This window comes from Physeter macrocephalus, chromosome 11 (assembly GCF_002837175.3).
Source record: "Physeter macrocephalus isolate SW-GA chromosome 11, ASM283717v5, whole genome shotgun sequence".
Lineage (NCBI taxonomy): Eukaryota > Metazoa > Chordata > Mammalia > Artiodactyla > Physeteridae > Physeter > Physeter macrocephalus.
Window position 1 is genome coordinate 182,579,418 of NC_041224.1, and position 17,771 is coordinate 182,597,188.

General features: G+C 53.1%; 1 gene segment (V, D, J or C); it reads right to left on the reverse strand.

Annotated features, from left to right (window-relative positions):
- The window catches only part of LOC102990793 (Ig mu chain C region membrane-bound form-like), a 36,008-nt gene that overhangs the window by 7,831 nt on the left and 10,406 nt on the right, over window positions 1–17,771 (reverse strand). The window contains 6 exon segments of the C gene segment in view: window positions 3,548–3,603; window positions 6,252–6,418; window positions 6,910–7,094; window positions 7,181–7,378; window positions 7,509–7,566; window positions 7,671–7,850. Coding sequence covers window positions 3,548–3,603; window positions 6,252–6,418; window positions 6,910–7,094; window positions 7,181–7,378; window positions 7,509–7,566; window positions 7,671–7,850 — 844 coding nt within the window.

Here is a 17,771-nt window from a genome sequence, read left to right on the forward strand (position 1 = left end):
CTCAGCCCAGCCCAGCTCAGCCCAGCTCAGCCCAGCCCAGCCCAGCCCAGCCCGGCTCAGCCCAGCTCGGCTCAGCACAGCCCAGCTCAGCACAGCCCAGCTCAACCCAGCTCAGCCCAGCTCAGCACAGCCCAGCTCAGCCCAGCTCAGCCCAGCTCAGCCCAGCTCAGCCCAGCCCAGCCCAGCCCAGCTCAGCCCAGCCCGGCTCAGCCTGGCTCAGCTCGGCTCAGGCCGGCTCGGCTCGGCTCAGCTCTGCTCAGCTCAGCATAGCCCAGCTCAGCCCAGCTCAGCCCAGCCCAGCTCAGCCCAGCTCAGCCCAGCCCAGCTCAGCTCAGCTCAGCCCAGCTCAGCTCAGCCCAGCTCATCCCAGCCCAGCTCAGCCCAGCTCAGCTCAGCTCAGCACAGCTCAGCACAGCCCAGCTGAGCCCAGCTCAGCATAGCCCAGCTCAGCACAGCCCAGTTCAGCCCAGCACATCCCAGCTCAGCCCCGCTCAGCCCCGTTAAACCCGGCTCAGCTCAGTCCACTCCAGCTCCGCTCAGGCCTGCTCTGGGCAGCCCAGTGGTTCTAGCCAGAAAGCGCCAGACCCCTTGCCTCGGCTAAGGCGCCTGCTCCAGGATGGCGCCCCGCTGGGCTGGGCCCGGGTCAGGTCCCTTTGTGCCTCCGGACCCCCTCCTCCCCGGAGTCCCTGCTCTCCCCTTTCCACTGGGCACCCGACCCCTCCGTGCCTGCCCCAGGCCCAGCCGGCTTGGGCTCCCAGCAGTGTCGGCCTCCACCTTCCTCGGCTACCTGGGCTAATGCTTGCTGGCGACTCTGCATTCCCTAAGGCACCTTGCAAGAGCCGAGGCACATTGGCCAGCCTCAGAAGGCAGGCCCCAGCCTCTCTGGAACGGGCAGCTTTGCTTCTCCGGGGAGAGGAGAGCCCTGGGGATGCCTCCCTCGGCGCCGTGGCCTTCCTGGGCACGTGCCCGTGGCCCAATTCCTCCTCACCCCCGAGTTGCAAGTGAGTCCGACGTGACTAAATTCCCGCCCGGAAAAACCCTCACCAACAACGAAGCCCAGTTCAGCCCAGCTCAGCTCAGCCCAACTCAGCCCAGCCCAGCTCAGCTAAGCCCAGCCATCTCAGCCCAGCTCAGCCCAGCTCAGCACAGCCCAGCACAGCTCAGCTCAACCCAGCTCAGCCCAGCTCAGCACAGCCCAGCTCAGCCCAGCTCAGCTCAGCCCAGCTCAGCACAGCCCAGCTCAGCTCTGCTCAGCTCAGCATAGCCCAGCTCAGCCCAGCTCAGCCCAGCCCAGCTCAGCCCAGCTCAGCCCAGCCCAGCTCAGCTCAGCTCAGCCCAGCTCAGCTCAGCCCAGCTCATCCCAGCCCAGCTCAGCCCAGCTCAGCTCAGCTCAGCACAGCTCAGCACAGCCCAGCTGAGCCCAGCTCAGCATAGCCCAGCTCAGCACAGCCCAGTTCAGCCCAGCACATCCCAGCTCAGCCCCGCTCAGCCCCGTTAAACCCGGCTCAGCTCAGTCCACTCCAGCTCAGCTCAGGCCTGCTCTGGGCAGCCCAGGGTAGGCCTGCACGGTCCTGAAAGCCCAGTGGTTCTAGCCAGAAAGCGCCAGACCCCTTGCCTCGGCTAAGGCGCCTGCTCCAGGATGGCGCCCCGCTGGGCTGGGCCCGGGTCAGGTCCCTTTGTGCCTCCGGACCCCCTCCTCCCCGGAGTCCCTGCTCTCCCCTTTCCACTGGGCACCCGACCCCTCCGTGCCTGCCCCAGGCCCAGCCGGCTTGGGCTCCCAGCAGTGTCGGCCTCCACCTTCCTCGGCTACCTGGGCTAATGCTTGCTGGCGACTCTGCATTCCCTAAGGCACCTTGCAAGAGCCGAGGCACATTGGCCAGCCTCAGAAGGCAGGCCCCAGCCTCTCTGGAACGGGCAGCTTTGCTTCTCCGGGGAGAGGAGAGCCCTGGGGATGCCTCCCTCGGCGCCGTGGCCTTCCTGGGCACGTGCCCGTGGCCCAAATTCCTCCTCACCCCCGAGTCGCAAGTGAGTCCGACGTGACTAAATTCCCGCCCGGAAAAACCCTCACCAACAACGACGGGAAACGCAGTTTATCCGAATAAAGCGGAGGCTGCTTTCCCGTGCACAGCAACGGTCTAAACGCAGAGCCGCGTTTCCCGCTTAAGTGAGGACACGGTAAGGGGTGCCCTGCGTGTGTCAAGCACCCGGACCCACACAGGCCGTAGTCAAAGACTGATTCCCCTTCAAGTGAAAGCAAAGCCATTTCATACAGATTTCCCGGAGCAGCAAATCTGGCAGCGCTGGCTGCCTTCCTCTTACCTTCTCAGGCTCCCGGTCACTGGCGAGTCCCGGGGGGTCTTTGGCCTGGAAGAATCCCTGCAAATCCCTTAAAAACGGCTGATTCACCACTAGCCCACTGGCCGGTGGCAGAAGCCAGGACGGCCATCCCCTGCTCCGGGCGGTCCCAGGAGACCCCCAGCCACGGCGGGCCTGGGGGCACCCGCTCTCGGACCCTCCACGGGAGCTCCTTCCACTGAGACGCTGGCTGGGCCCATGACTCAGAACAGAGACGGCCCTTCCAGGGGGTCCTGAGTCCTTGCGGACTCGCACCCGACTGCGTCTCCTCTCAATCCACCAACCAACATGTTTAACTGAAATAATTCATGACGAATGCACACATTTCGCCTAACATCTGTCCTGAGCTGGATACCTGAAAAGCAGTCTTGAAAAATACGGAAAGGAAGGCAACCCTATCAGCATACCAGAGTGTTTCCTGGTATTCCACCCCTATCAACTCCCCAAAGACAGGATTCACAGCTGTTAAGTGAATGATAAAATTTAAGATACATTAAAAGTCTCTCACATTCTAAAGTCACAATTTTCCTAATCATCGGGAGCCACTTGAAGCATATCCCGTCTTTTCGTATTTCAGAAGCGTGCCTCTTATGATGAACGTGTATCTTTCTCTTAGCAAGTGTCCTCAGAAAGCCCGGTACCTGTAACCTCCCCGGGCGCTTCCTTTCGGGGGGCTGGGGCACCCCGCTCTCACCAAGATCGGGACACTACACGTCCATCCTCACCCAGACAATTCTAATCCTAACCAATAAAGAATTTGAAGCACCATCTAGCACAGAGCACACCTCATATCTGAAGAGGATATTTCACTCTGCCTTCCACATGTGGCATTCCTGTGGTTCTAGAAACACAATCCTCAAGGCACACTCCTCAGCTGACTCTATGATTGTAGCAGCCAAATTATCTCTTGCCAAAGACCAAACTGTCCTGCCGCCGAGGGGGTCCTGGGGCTCCCCCACAGGTGGCCCTTCCCGCCTGCAGCCGCCTCTCGAATGCCGGCAGTATTCCAATTTTTGAAAGACATCAGAAAATCCAGAGGCTCTGAAATGCCTAGGGCACCTGGTCCTGGTCCCCTCCTGGCCAGTCTGCCCAGTCCCCCGGCGGACACAGACACGTCCTGAGGACCAGACGGCGATGCAGAAAACCCCAGAGACAGGAGCAGAAAATAAAGGCCCGGAGGGGCCGTTCTTACCTGAGGAGACGGTGACAGAGACCCCTTGGCCCCAGGCGTCTATACCGTAGCAATCACTGTGGTGGAATCTCCAGCCTCACCTCACAAAAACCTCGGGGGCCCGGCACGGCCCCATGGCGCCCGGGGACCTGTCCTGTCTACAGGCGCCGCGTGGAAGCCGGTGGTCCGAGTCACTTATCCGGAGGGCCCCGGAACCCTCTGCTGGCCCTGCTCCCTCCAGGCTGCCCCAGAGGCCCCACATCCCAGCCTGGCGCCCAGAAGCCAGACCGCTGCCCGTCTAGGCCGTCTGACCATGAATCTCGAATCCTTAACTCAAACTCAGAAGTCCAAGCAACCTCAAACAGGCAGCCACCGGCCCCAGGAAGCTGACGGAAGGCCCTGGCGATGCTCGAATCAAACGGCCAGACCACAGCCGAGGGAGCTGCCTTGTCTGTCCCGCACCGCGGCGTCCTTGGGGCAGGCAGGCCCGTCTCTGGGCCCCTTTTATGGGGACCCTCTCCCTGGTTCCCTTTCCGGTCCTCCAAAGTGCCCCGCACCTCTGACCTTGAGACCCTGACAGCGTGGGTGTCCCCCAGGGTGGTGAAAGTGTGGAGGGGGTGAGGACTCACCTGAGGAGACGGTGACCAGGACCCCCTGGCCCCAGTAGTCAAACTCATCACACTGTGACAACTATGCTGGGGCCCCAAACAAGAACTGGCGGCCGGCCAAGACCTCCGGACCACCTCTCATAGCACCTACCGTGGCCGGCCGGGCTGGGGACCTCGGGACCCCAGAGCCCGAGGGTGGCTGAGAGCCCCAGGGGAAGCCCTGGCTGCAGCGCCCAGCCAGAGAGGGCGTCTGGAACCTCCGTTCCTCGCCGGGGTGAGCCTGGGCCCCCTCGGCCCTCTTTCCGAGCCCACCAGGCTGCCCCGGGCCCTCTAGACCTGAGACCCAGACACCCTCGTTTCCCCCCCAAATGCAGCAAAAAAGTCTCAGAGAAAGGGAGGCAGGAGGGCTGGTGAGGACTCACCTGAGGAGACGGTGACCAGGACCCCCTGGCCCCAGTAGTCAAACTCATCACACTGTGACAACTATGCTGGGGCCCCAAACAAGAACTGGCGGCCGGCCAAGACCTCCGGACCACCTCTCATAGCACCTACCGTGGCCGGCCGGGCTGGGGACCTCGGGACCCCAGAGCCCGAGGGTGGCTGAGAGCCCCAGGGGAAGCCCTGGCTGCAGCGCCCAGCCAGAGAGGGCGTCTGGAACCTCCGTTCCTCGCCGGGGTGAGCCTGGGCCCCCTCGGCCCTCTTTCCGAGCCCACCAGGCTGCCCCGGGCCCTCTAGACCTGAGACCCAGACACCCTCGTTTCCCCCCCAAATGCAGCAAAAAAGTCTCAGAGAAAGGGAGGCAGGAGGGCTGGTGAGGACTCACCTGAGGAGACGGTGACCAGGACCCCCTGGCCCCAGTAGTCAAACTCATCACACTGTGACAACTATGCTGGGGCCCCAAACAAGAACTGGCGGCCGGCCAAGACCTCCGGACCACCCCTGCTCCGGGCGGTCCCAGGAGACCCCCAGCCACGGCGGGCCTGGGGGCACCCGCTCTCGGACCCTCCACGGGAGCTCCTTCCACTGAGACGCTGGCTGGGCCCATGACTCCGAACAGAGACGGCCCTTCCAGGGGGTCCTGAGTCCTTGCGGACTCGCACCCGACTGCGTCTCCTCTCAATCCACCAACCAACATGTTTAACTGAAATAATTCATGACGAATGCACACATTTCCCCTAACATCTGTCCTGAGCTGGATACCTGAAAAGCAGTCTTGAAAAATACGGAAAGGAAGGCAACCCTATCAGCATACCAGAGTGTTTCCTGGTATTCCACCCCTATCAACTCCCCAAAGACAGGATTCACAGCTGTTAAGTGAATGATAAAATTTAAGATACATTAAAAGTCTCTCACATTCTAAAGTCACAATTTTCCTAATCATCGGGAGCCACTTGAAGCATATCCCGTCTTTTCGTATTTCAGAAGCGTGCCTCTTATGATGAACGTGTATCTTTCTCTTAGCAAGTGTCCTCACAAAGCCCGGTACCTGTAACCTCCCCGGGCGCTTCCTTTCGGGGGGCTGGGGCACCCCGCTCTCACCAAGATCGGGACACTACACGTCCATCCTCACCCAGACAATTCTAATCCTAACCAATAAAGAATTTGAAGCACCATCTAGCACAGAGCACACCTCATATCTGAAGAGGATATTTCACTCTGCCTTCCACATGTGGCATTCCTGTGGTTCTAGAAACACAATCCTCAAGGCACACTCCTCAGCTGACTCTATGATTGTAGCAGCCAAATTATCTCTTGCCAAAGACCAAACTGTCCTGCCGCCGAGGGGGTCCTGGGGCTCCCCCACAGGTGGCCCTTCCCGCCTGCAGCCGCCTCTCGAATGCCGGCAGTATTCCAATTTTTGAAAGACATCAGAAAATCCAGAGGCTCTGAAATGCCTAGGGCACCTGGTCCTGGTCCCCTCCTGGCCAGTCTGCCCAGTCCCCCGGCGGACACAGACACGTCCTGAGGACCAGACGGCGATGCAGAAAACCCCAGAGACAGGAGCAGAAAATAAAGGCCCGGAGGGGCCGTTCTTACCTGAGGAGACGGTGACAGAGACCCCTTGGCCCCAGGCGTCTATACCGTAGCAATCACTGTGGTGGAATCTCCAGCCTCACCTCACAAAAACCTCGGGGGCCCGGCACGGCCCCATGGCGCCCGGGGACCTGTCCTGTCTACAGGCGCCGCGTGGAAGCCGGTGGTCCGAGTCACTTATCCGGAGGGCCCCGGAACCCTCTGCTGGCCCTGCTCCCTCCAGGCTGCCCCAGAGGCCCCACATCCCAGCCTGGCGCCCAGAAGCCAGACCGCTGCCCGTCTAGGCCGTCTGACCATGAATCTCGAATCCTTAACTCAAACTCAGAAGTCCAAGCAACCTCAAACAGGCAGCCACCGGCCCCAGGAAGCTGACGGAAGGCCCTGGCGATGCTCGAATCAAACGGCCAGACCACAGCCGAGGGAGCTGCCTTGTCTGTCCCGCACCGCGGCGTCCTTGGGGCAGGCAGGCCCGTCTCTGGGCCCCTTTTATGGGGACCCTCTCCCTGGTTCCCTTTCCGGTCCTCCAAAGTGCCCCGCACCTCTGACCTTGAGACCCTGACAGCGTGGGTGTCCCCCAGGGTGGTGAAAGTGTGGAGGGGGTGAGGACTCACCTGAGGAGACGGTGACCAGGACCCCCTGGCCCCAGTAGTCAAACTCATCACACTGTGACAACTATGCTGGGGCCCCAAACAAGAACTGGCGGCCGGCCAAGACCTCCGGACCACCTCTCATAGCACCTACCGTGGCCGGCCGGGCTGGGGACCTCGGGACCCCAGAGCCCGAGGGTGGCTGAGAGCCCCAGGGGAAGCCCTGGCTGCAGCGCCCAGCCAGAGAGGGCGTCTGGAACCTCCGTTCCTCGCCGGGGTGAGCCTGGGCCCCCTCGGCCCTCTTTCCGAGCCCACCAGGCTGCCCCGGGCCCTCTAGACCTGAGACCCAGACACCCTCGTTTCCCCCCCAAATGCAGCAAAAAAGTCTCAGAGAAAGGGAGGCAGGAGGGCTGGTGAGGACTCACCTGAGGAGACGGTGGCCAGGACCCCCTGGCCCCAGGGGCCATAGAGGTCACAGTGCCATGGATCCCGTTGGGGGGTGTACAAAAACCCAAGCCCCTGGCAGCCTCCTGGTCCCACCCGAAGCCCCACCCCCGGGTCCCTGCGGCCCCGGCCGCGGAGCCCGCTCGGCCCAGACTGTTCCGCCAGCAGAAGTCCCATTTCTGCAGGACGGGGAGGCAGATGGCCTCAGGAGCGGCCTCCCCCGGGGACCCCCGAGGGTCCCACATGGGCCAAGGACTCTCTGCAGGTTTCTCCCCGGCCCAGGAAAGAGGAGGCAGAGAGCCGTCTCACCCGAGGAGACGGTGGCCAGGGTGCCCTGGCCCCAAGCGCTGAAGCGGTCCTGGCCGCCCTGATGCACACAGGCCCCGGTCCCTGGGGAAGCTCTGCTCAAGGCTCCTCCCCACCAGCCGCCCCTGCCCCGGGGCCTCTTGGCCCAGCTCTCAGCTGGCTCACCTCCAGGGGCTCTGTCAGCTCCCAGGCCTGGTCCCGAATGGGGCCGAGACCCTGCCTGTGCTCCAGGCCTCTGGCCCTCAGGCAGTGGCGGCGCAGCCACAAACCCCAGGGACCTGGCCCGTGGGTCAGGCGGAGCAGCCGTGGGGGACCCTCAACCGAGGAGACGGTGACCAGGGTACCCTGGCCCCAGAGGTCAGAGTTAGCATATAGGCACAGTGAGCTGGCTCTGTGCTGGGGGGCCCAGACACCTGCACCCAGGGTCCCCAGGGAGCCCCCAGGAGCCGGAAGGTCTGCTCCCTGCTTGAAGAGACCGCCCAGCCCCTGCTCCCGCAAGCGCCCTCCTGCCCAAACCCCACGGTCTGGGATAGGACGTCCTCCGGACCCCTGACTTGCTTTGCTCCCACGAGGTCAAGTTTTCCCTGTTTAGCTCAGAGGCTCAGGGCCGCTCAGCCCTCCTCGATTCCCAGCTGGGCTCCCCTCAACCCAGCACCCCTTCCCCAGGCCTCGGGGACCCAGTCCATTGCCTGGAACGCGTCCCATCTCGTGCCCACCTGGAAAGTCCCTTCACGTTCCCAGATGGCGCATGCGACACTCCTTCTTTGGGCTCCCTCCCCTCCCCCCTTGTGCACCCAACTGTGAGCCCTCAGGGCGAGGACCCAGCTGCCCTGGGGCCTCTCTGCCCAGGGGTTTTGTAAAGTTGTCAATCACCGTGGCCCCAGCTAGCACTGTGGTTGCTGGCTCAGCCAGAACCGCAGGGAGGGCAGCGGGTGAGGTGGGGCCGGGGCAGGTCGGCCACAGAGCCCATGCATGGGAGACCCCTGCCCACCAGTCCCCTCAGTCATTCCTGGGCTGGTTACAGATAGTTTGCCACTGCTAATAATCCTCCCAGTGTTGAAGGCTGCCTGCGCGGTTTCCTTTTTCTTTTAGAAATGAGAGCATATTCAAGGCTGTCTCGCGTCCACCTGCACTGGAGCTATGTTCTCAGGTGGAGAAAGCCCTGCCGTGGCAGTGGGCGGGGTCCTGGGCCGTTGCTGAGCCGAAAGGTGGCTGGCTCCTGCCAGCGTGCCCTGGGGGGTCTGTCAGGGTCTCTCTGGTGGCAGCTGTGGCGCTGGCAGCAGCCCCCTTGTTAGCGCTCTGAGGCCTTTTGCTGTCCTCTGTGGGAACGGCGCTTCAGGGGGGCTGGGGCTGTGCTGATGCTGGGCCACTGTGTGCCCACACGGCCGGATCCCTGCCATGTCCCCCGGCTGCTGGTCCTCGGGGCGGGGGGTCTCAGCTCTTTTGATGGCCCCGGCTGGAGGGAGGGTGCGAGGGGAGGGGCATGGTGGTCTAAAGGAGTGGATTCCCCCTCCCAGAACTGCATGAACCCTGGGGGGTCCTGGGGGAGGGGAGAGGAGGCCTGCGCTCAGCAGCATGGAGCCTGGGGCTGGGGTGCCAGGACCCACAGGTGCGCCAAGTGTGGGCCCTCACGGGGGGGAGATGCTCACAGGCACCCAGAGGCCAGGTGTAAGTGTGATAGGCGTGCTCACCCATGGACCACTGCTGGGGGTAGACAGAAGGGCACAGACATGGCTGGGGACTGGGAGGGGGTGATGACACCCTGGAGGCTTGCTGCGGGAGGGGTCAGTGGATAGCATGCGGGGATGTCTCTGCGTGTGTGTGTGTGTGTGTGTGTGTGAGTCCAGCTGACCCCAAGACCCAGAGACTGGGCCCTGTGCCTGGAGCAGAATGGCAGGTGGTTGGATGTAGCCTGATTTAAAGGTGACCTGTGTGCTCAGCAAAGAGGCTGAAGGATGGGGAGCCGTTTTGAGAGTCTCATCCTCCGCTCCAGGGCCTCTGGTCTCCCTTTAAGGAAATGGGGGGTGGGGCTGTCCCAGGCCCTGCAGGAAATGTCTGCTCTGACCTTCCAGCGCATCGGGTTTTTTGCCTGGGGGAGGGGAGGTGCCCACCGTGCCCTGCCAGCCCCTCTTCTCCAGCCCCGTGTCTCAGGCCCCACCCAGCCCGGGACCTGTCTCTCTGGGCCCTCAGCACAGCAGAGGATCAGCCAGTCTGCCATATCGTGTACCCTGTGGAGAATGCAGCTCTGCCCTTGGGGGCTGGCGTGTCCTCCTGGCCCCCAGGTGTGACAGGATCTGGCTTTGGCAGAGCTTTTTGAGCCCTTCAGAGAAAGTCTGCCCCCGGCCCCCCTTCCTGGCAATGGCGTGCAGAACTTGGGTCAGGGCAGCAATGGTGGGTCTGGAGCCTGCAGGCCACACGGCTGGCTGTGCTCATGCCCAGGCTGGGCTCCTGCTACATCATCCCATGGCCAAGTCCTGGGACGCCACTCCTGACCCCACCCACTTCAAGCACGTGCCAGAGAAAGGACATGGGTGTTACAGGTGTGTGCCCAAGTGAGTGCCAGGTGAGGCGTCTGGATCTCTGTAATGGGGTGGCCAGAACTGGGCCCATTGGCCATGCTGAGTCAGTCTCCCAGCTTCTGCCCACAGCTGTGTCCCACAAGGTGCCCCCACCCCACTCTGGAGCAGGTGGCTGGGAAGGCATCTCCCAGCTGGGCTGTCCTGAGCAGGAGTTGGAGTCGAGCTGAGGACTGGACCCCTGAGGCCAGGGTGCCCTGGTCGCTCAGCTGTCTCATTAGAGTAAGGACACATCCATGTAATTACTTCAGTAAATAGCCAGTGAGCTACAAATGGCTCTCGGCCTTGATGTCCATGACGGGAGGCAGGTGGGAACAACATTCCCTGTGCTCCTTGAACTTCCGGATCACAGTGTCCAGGAGATGGAGAAGTCAGAGATGACATGTGCTTGGGTGATCAGAGGCCTTGTTTAAGGGCGGGGGCTGCGGCTGGGCCCAGGGCTCTCCATGGCCCTGCAGTCTTGGTGAGCTAATCCCACTCCAGGGTCCTGTTTTCCTAGAGCTGGCACCGTGGTAGACCACATGGCCAGAATGCGGGTGCGCTTTGGCAAGTGAGGAGGACCTTCCTCACGTGCGGGGAGTGTTTTGTATCTGAGATTCAGCTTCTGACGGCCTCCACCCTTGGGGAACTGGTCTCTGGACATTTTGCTCCAGAAGGAAAGTCCTTATGGGCAAAAACACAAGAGGAAAAAGTGCTTGGTGCTTCATTTATCAGTTCAGAAGGCATACAAAGGCATGTGGTTGCTTCAGTCAATAAATCAAGAGTTGCAAGACGTTACCAAAGGGAAAAGAAACAGGGGGACTTCCCTGGCGGTCCAGTGGTTAAGACTTTGCCTTCCAATGTGAAGGGGGTGCGGGTTTGATCCCTGGTTGGGGAGCTAAGATCCCACATGCCTCACGGCCAAAAAAACAAAACATAAACAAAAGCAATATTGTAACAAATTCAATAAAGACTTTAAAAATTGTCCACATAAAAAAAATCTTTAAAAAAAGGAAAAGAAACAGGAATTACCTCTTTTAATACCCAAGGGCATGAACAAAAAAGGGTAAAAACCAGAGAAAAAGGTAGCAACTTACAAACAAATTTTTAATAAGTGCGGGGGGACACCAACACATGCTATAAATTTCAAAAGGCAATAGTCAAAAAAATGAACAAAAGATTCTAGTGCCTGCTGGCCTGTTCCCCCCTCCATCCCTATAAACCAGAAGAAGCAGTGGGGGGGTTAAAGTTTTGAGAAGTCTCCTAAGTTCCCCCACGGTCCTGGGAGGAGCATGACCACTGTGGTCCTGGGACCTGACTTCAGTGGATCTGTGCTGGTGACCTTATGAAAACAATGCCTGAGCAACCCCAGGGCTGATTGCTGGCATCCCCAAAGTTGAGGTGGGGCCGAGGGCAGTGCCAACAACAGTGTACTTTGTGAGCCAGCACAACAGGTGACAGCACAGAGCACACTACTGGTGGACAGCTCCAGTGGAGAAATACACAGTGGCTCCTCTCGCAGTGGGTGCACTCCAATACCTCCTACCTTAGACCACAGCTCAGAAACAGATCTGGGGGCTTCTACTCCAACAACTGGGGAGCAGGCCCTTCCCCCAACAGGACTGGGACAACCACAGAGCAAAAAGAGGAGGCCCTGCTCAACGTCCAGTGCAGGCTCTGGTCACCACAACACCAGTCACACTTCCTATCAAGGAGATAACAGCCAACACTCACTGAGGAAAGAGGTGGCAGGTATCCACACTAAAATCAGCCCTTGTACCAAAAAATATTAAACCTACACAAGCTACACAGAGACACCCCCACATATATAGCCCTCCAAGACTACAGTAGATAATTGTTTCTCCTAAACTCACAGAGTAAGAGAAACGTAAGCCAAATGAAGAAGCAGAAGAACCACTCTCAGTTAAAAGACCAAGAGAATTCCCCTGGAGGAAAAAACAGTGAAACAGACCTCTCCAGTCTAACAGACACCAAGTTCAAAAAGTCAGCAATGAAAATACTGAAGGAATTAAGAAAGGCTATCAGCAGAAATGCAGATTACTGTAAAAAGGAACTAGAAACTATAAGGAGGAGCCAAGAAAAATTAGAAAATTCATTTGCTGAGATGAAAGCTGAGCTCAAGGCAAGGAAGAGCAGAATGAATAATGCAGAAGAAAGAATAAGTGAGCTGGAAGATAGAATAGTGGAAATTATCCAATCAAATCAGCAGACAGAAAGCCAAATGAAAAAAAATGAAACCAATATAAGAGACATAGGGGATAATATAAGCAGGCCAATCTACACATAATAGGGATTCCAGAAGGAGAAGAAAGAGAAAAGGAAATTGAAGTTGTATTTGAAGAAATTATGGTTGCAAACTTACCAAACCTAAAGAAGGAAACAGACATCCAGATACAGGAAGCACAGAGGGTTCCAAACAAGATGAAAACAAACAGACCTACACTAAGATATATTATAATTAAAATGACAAAAGTTAAAGATACAGAGAAGATTCTAAGGCAGTAAGAGAAGAACAAAGAGTTAATTATGAAGGAACCCCCATGAGGTTATCAGCTGATTTCTCTACAGAAACACTGCAGGCTAGAGGGGAGTGGCAAGTTATATTCAAAGTTCTGAAAGGGAAAAACCTGCAACCTAAGATACTCTACCCAGCAAGATTATTTAGAAGAGAAAGAGAGGTAAAGAATTTCTCAGACAAGGAAAAACTAAAAGAATACAGCAATACTAATCCTATCCTAAAAGAAATATTGAAAGACCTTCTCTAAATAGAAAAGAAGTAAGAAGCTATAGGAAAGAGAAAAATCACAATTGGAAAGCAAATTACTTAAGCAAGTATACAGGCTAAAAAATCAAAAAATTTTTGTGAAAGCAATGATAACCACAATGAACAGCAAAATGATAAGTATGAAGATATAAAAGAGGACATCAAAATCATAAAATATGGAAGAGGAGAGTAAGAAAATGCAAATTCTTTTTTAAAGAATACGTTTGAGGCTACATAACTATCAGTCTAAAGAAAGCAGATATAAGAAGGGGTTAACATACTTGAAAAACAGGGCAACCACAAGTCAAAACCATACAGTAGATTCACAAAAACCAAAAAGAAGAGAACACAAGCATAGCATAAAGGGAAATCGTTAAACCACAAAAGGGAAGACAAAAAGAAAAAAAAGGAACCAAGAAGAAATATAGAATCAACTGGAAAATAAAGTTTAAAATGGCCATAAATACATATCTATCAAAAATTACCTTAAATGTCAATGGATTAACTGCTCCAATCAAAAGACATAGAGTGGCAGATTGGATTACAAAACCAAAAGCCAACAATATGCTGTCTACCAGAGACCCACTTTAGGGCAAAGGACACACATAGATTGAAAGAGAAGGATGGAAAAATATATTTCATGCAAAAGGAAATGACAAGAAAGTGGGGATAGCAATACTCATATCAGACAAAATAGACTTTAAAACATAGGCCATAAGGAAAGATAAAGAAGGACACTATATAATGATAAAAGGATCAATACAAGAAGAGGGTACACACGGTGCACATCAGGCTGGTGCAATGTCATGCCGGCCTCTGCCGCTGCAGGCTCACCCCGCATTCTGTGCCCTTCCCTACCCCTGGCCTGAGTGAGCCAGAGCCCCCTAATCAGCTTCTCCTTTAACCCCATCCTGAGTGGGGAACAGACACCCTCAGGCGACCTACATGCAGAGGTGGGGCCAAAACCAAAGCTGAACCCCAGAAGCTGTGCGAACAAAGAAGAGAAAGGGAACTCTCTCCCAGCAGCCTCAGGAGCAGCAGATTAAATCTCCACAATCAACTTGATGCACCCTGCATCTGTGGACTACCTGAATAGACAATGAATCATCCCAGAATTGAGACGTGGACTTTGGGAGCAACCGTAGACTTGGGGTTTGCTGTATGTGATTGACTCGTTTCTGATTTATATGTTTATCTTAGTTTACTTTTAGCTTTTGTTATCATTGGTGGATTTGTTTGCTGGTTTGCTTGCTCTCTTCTTTTTTTAAAATTTTCTTTTATTACTTTAAACATTTTTTATTTTAATAATTATTTTGATTTTTAATTTTAATAATTTTATTTTATTTTTTCTTTCTTTTTTTTTCTCCCTTTTCTTCTGAGCCATGTGGCTGACAGGGTCTTGGTTCTCCAGCCGGGTGTCAGGCCTGAGCCTCTGAGGTGGGAGAGCTGAGTTCAGGACACTGGACAACCAGACCTCCCAGCCCCACATAATATCAATCGGCAAGAGCTCTCCCAGAGATCTCCATCTCAATGCTAAGACCCAGCTCCACTGAACGACCAACAATCTCTACTGTTGGACACCCCATGCCAAACAACTAGGAAGACAGGAACATAACCCCACCCATTAGAAGAGAGGCTGCCTAAAATCATACTAAGTTCACAGATACACCAAACACACCACCGGACATGATCCTGCCCACCAGAAAGACAACATCCAGCCTCATCCACCAGAACACAGTCACCATTCCCCTCCACCAAAAAGCCTACACAACCCACTGAACCAAACTTAGCCACTGGGGAGAGACACCAAAACCAACGGAAACTACTAACCTGCAGCCTGCGAAAGGAGACCCCCAAACACAGTAAGTTAAGCAAAATGAGAAGAGAGATAAATGTGCAGCAGATGAAGGAGCAAGGCAAAAACCCACTAGACCAAACAAGTGAAGAGGAAATAGGCAGTCTACCTGAAAAAGAATTCAGAGTAATGATAATAAGGATGATCCAAAATCTGGAAATAGAACAGATAAAATACACGAAAGGTTTAACAAGGAGGTAGGAAACTTAAGAGCAAGCAAACAATGATGAACAGTAAAATAAATGAAATTAAAAATTCTCTAGAAGGAATCAATAGCAGAATAACTGAGACAGAAGAATGGATAAGTGACCTGGAAGATAAAATAGTGGAAATAACTACCACAGGGCAGAATAAAGAAAAAAGAGTGAAAAGAATTGAGGACAGTCTCAGAGACCTCTGGGACAACATTAAACACACCAACATTTGAATTATAGGGGTCCCAGCAGAAGAAGAGAAAAAGAAAGTGACTGAGAAAATATTTGAAGAGATTATATTTGAAAACTTCCCTAATATGGGAAAGGAAATAGTCAATCAAGTCCAGGAAGTGCAGAGAGTCCCATACAGGATAAATCCAAGGAGAAACACGCCAAGACCCCTATTAATCAAACTATCAAAAATTAAATACAAAGAAAAAATATTAAAAGCAGCAAGGGAAAAGCAACAAATAACATACAAGGGAATCACCCATAAGGTTAACAGCGGATCTTGCAGCAGAAACTCTGCAAGCCAAAAGGGAGTGGCAGGACATATTTAAAGTGATGAAAGGGAAAAACCTACAACCAAGATTACTCTATCCAGCAAGGATCTCATTCAGATTTGACGGAGAAATTAAAACCTTTACAGACAAGCAAAAGCTAAGAGAATTCAGCACCACGAAACCAGATTTACAACAAACAGTAAAGGAACTTCTCTAGGCAGGAAACACAAGAGAAGGAAAAGACCTACAATAACAAACCCAAAATAATTGAGGAAATGGTAATAGGAACATACCTACTGATAATTACCTTAAATGTAAATGGATTAAATACTCCAACCAAAAGACATAAACTGGCTGAATGGATACAAAAACAAGACCCATATATATGCTGTCTACAAGAGACCCACTTCAGACCTAGGGACACATACAGACTGAAAGTGAGGGGATGGAAAAAGATATTCCATGCAAATGGAAATCAAAAGAAAGCTGGAGTAGCAATTCTCATATCAGACCAAATAGACTTTAAAACGAAGACTATTACAAGAGACAAAGAAGGACACTACAGAATGATCAAGGGATCAATCCAAGGAGATATAACACTTGTAAATATTTATGCACCCAACATAGGAGCACCTCAATACATAAGGCAAATGCTAACAGTCATAAAAGGGAAAATCGATAGTAACAGGGTAATAGTAGGGGACTTTAACATCCCACTTTCACCAATGGACAGATCAACCAAATGAAAATAATAAGGAAACACAAGCTTTAAATGATATATTAAACAAGACGGACTTAACTGATATTTATAGAACATTCCATCCAGAAACAACAGAATACACTTTTGTCTCAATTGCTCATGGAACATTCTCCAGGATAGATCATATCTTGGGTCACAAATCAAGCCTTGGTAAATTTAACAAAATTGAAATCGTATCAGGTATCTTTCCCAACCACAGCGCTCTGAGGCTAGATATTAATTATCGGAAAACAACTGTAAAAAATACAAACACATGGAGGCTAAACAATACACTACTAAATAACCAAGAGATCACTGAAGAAATCAAAGAGGAAATCAAAAAATACCTAGAAACAAATGACAAAGAAAACACGATGGCCCAAAACCTATGGGATGCAGCAAAAGCAGTTCTAAGAAGGAAGTTTATAGCAATACAATCCTACCTCAAGAAACAAGAAAAATCTCAAATAAACAACCTAAACTTACACCTAAAGCAATTAGAGAAAGAAGAACAAAAACCCTCAAAGTTAGCAGAAGGAAAGAGATCATAAAGATCAGATCAGATAAATGAAACAGAAATGAAGCAATTGATAGCAAAGATCAATAAAACCAAAAGCTGGTTCTTTGAGAAGATAAACAGAAGTGGTAAAGCATTAGCCAGACTCATCAAGAAAAAAAGGGAGAAGACAGAATTAGAAATGAAAAAGAAGTAACAACTGACACTGCAGAAATACAAAGAATCAAGAGAGATTACTACAAGCAACTATATGCGAATAAAATGGACAACCTGGAAGAAATGGACAAATTCTTAGAAATGCACAACCTTCCGAGACTGAACCAGGAAGAAATAGAAAATATAAACAGACCAATCACAAGCATTGAAATAGAAACTGTGATTAAAAATCTTCCAACAAACCAAAGTCCAGGACCAGATGGCTTCACAGGGGACAACCTTGTCTTCTTCCTGACCTTACAGGAAACGGTTTCAGTTTTTCACCACTGAGAACTATGTTGGCTATGGATTTCTCATATATGGGCTTTATTATGTTGAGGTAAGTTCTCTCCATGCCTACTTTGTGGAAAAACCCATATGATAATGGCTATAGATGCAGAAAAAGCTTCTGACAAAATTCAACACCCATTTATGATAAAAACTCTCCACAAAGTAGGCATGGAGAGAACTTACCTCAACATAATAAAGCCCATATATGAGAAATCCATAGCCAACATAGTTCTCAGTGGTGAAAAACTGAAACCGTTTCCTGTAAGGTCAGGAAGAAGACAAGGTTGTCCACTCTCACCACTATTACTCAACATAGTTTTGGAAGTTTTAACCACAGCAATCAGAGACGAAAAAGAAATAAAAGGAATCCGAATCAGAAAAGAAGAAGTAAAATTGTCACTGTTTGCTGATTTCATGATACTAACATAGAGAATCCTAAAGATGCTACCAGAAAACTACTAGAGCTAATCAATGAATTTGGCAAAGTAGCAGGATACAACATTAATCCACAGAAATCTCTTACATTCCTATACACTAATGATGAAAAATCTGAAAGAGAAATTAAGGAAACACTCCCATTTACCATTGCAACAAAAAGAATAAAATACCTAGGAATAAACCTACCTAAGGAG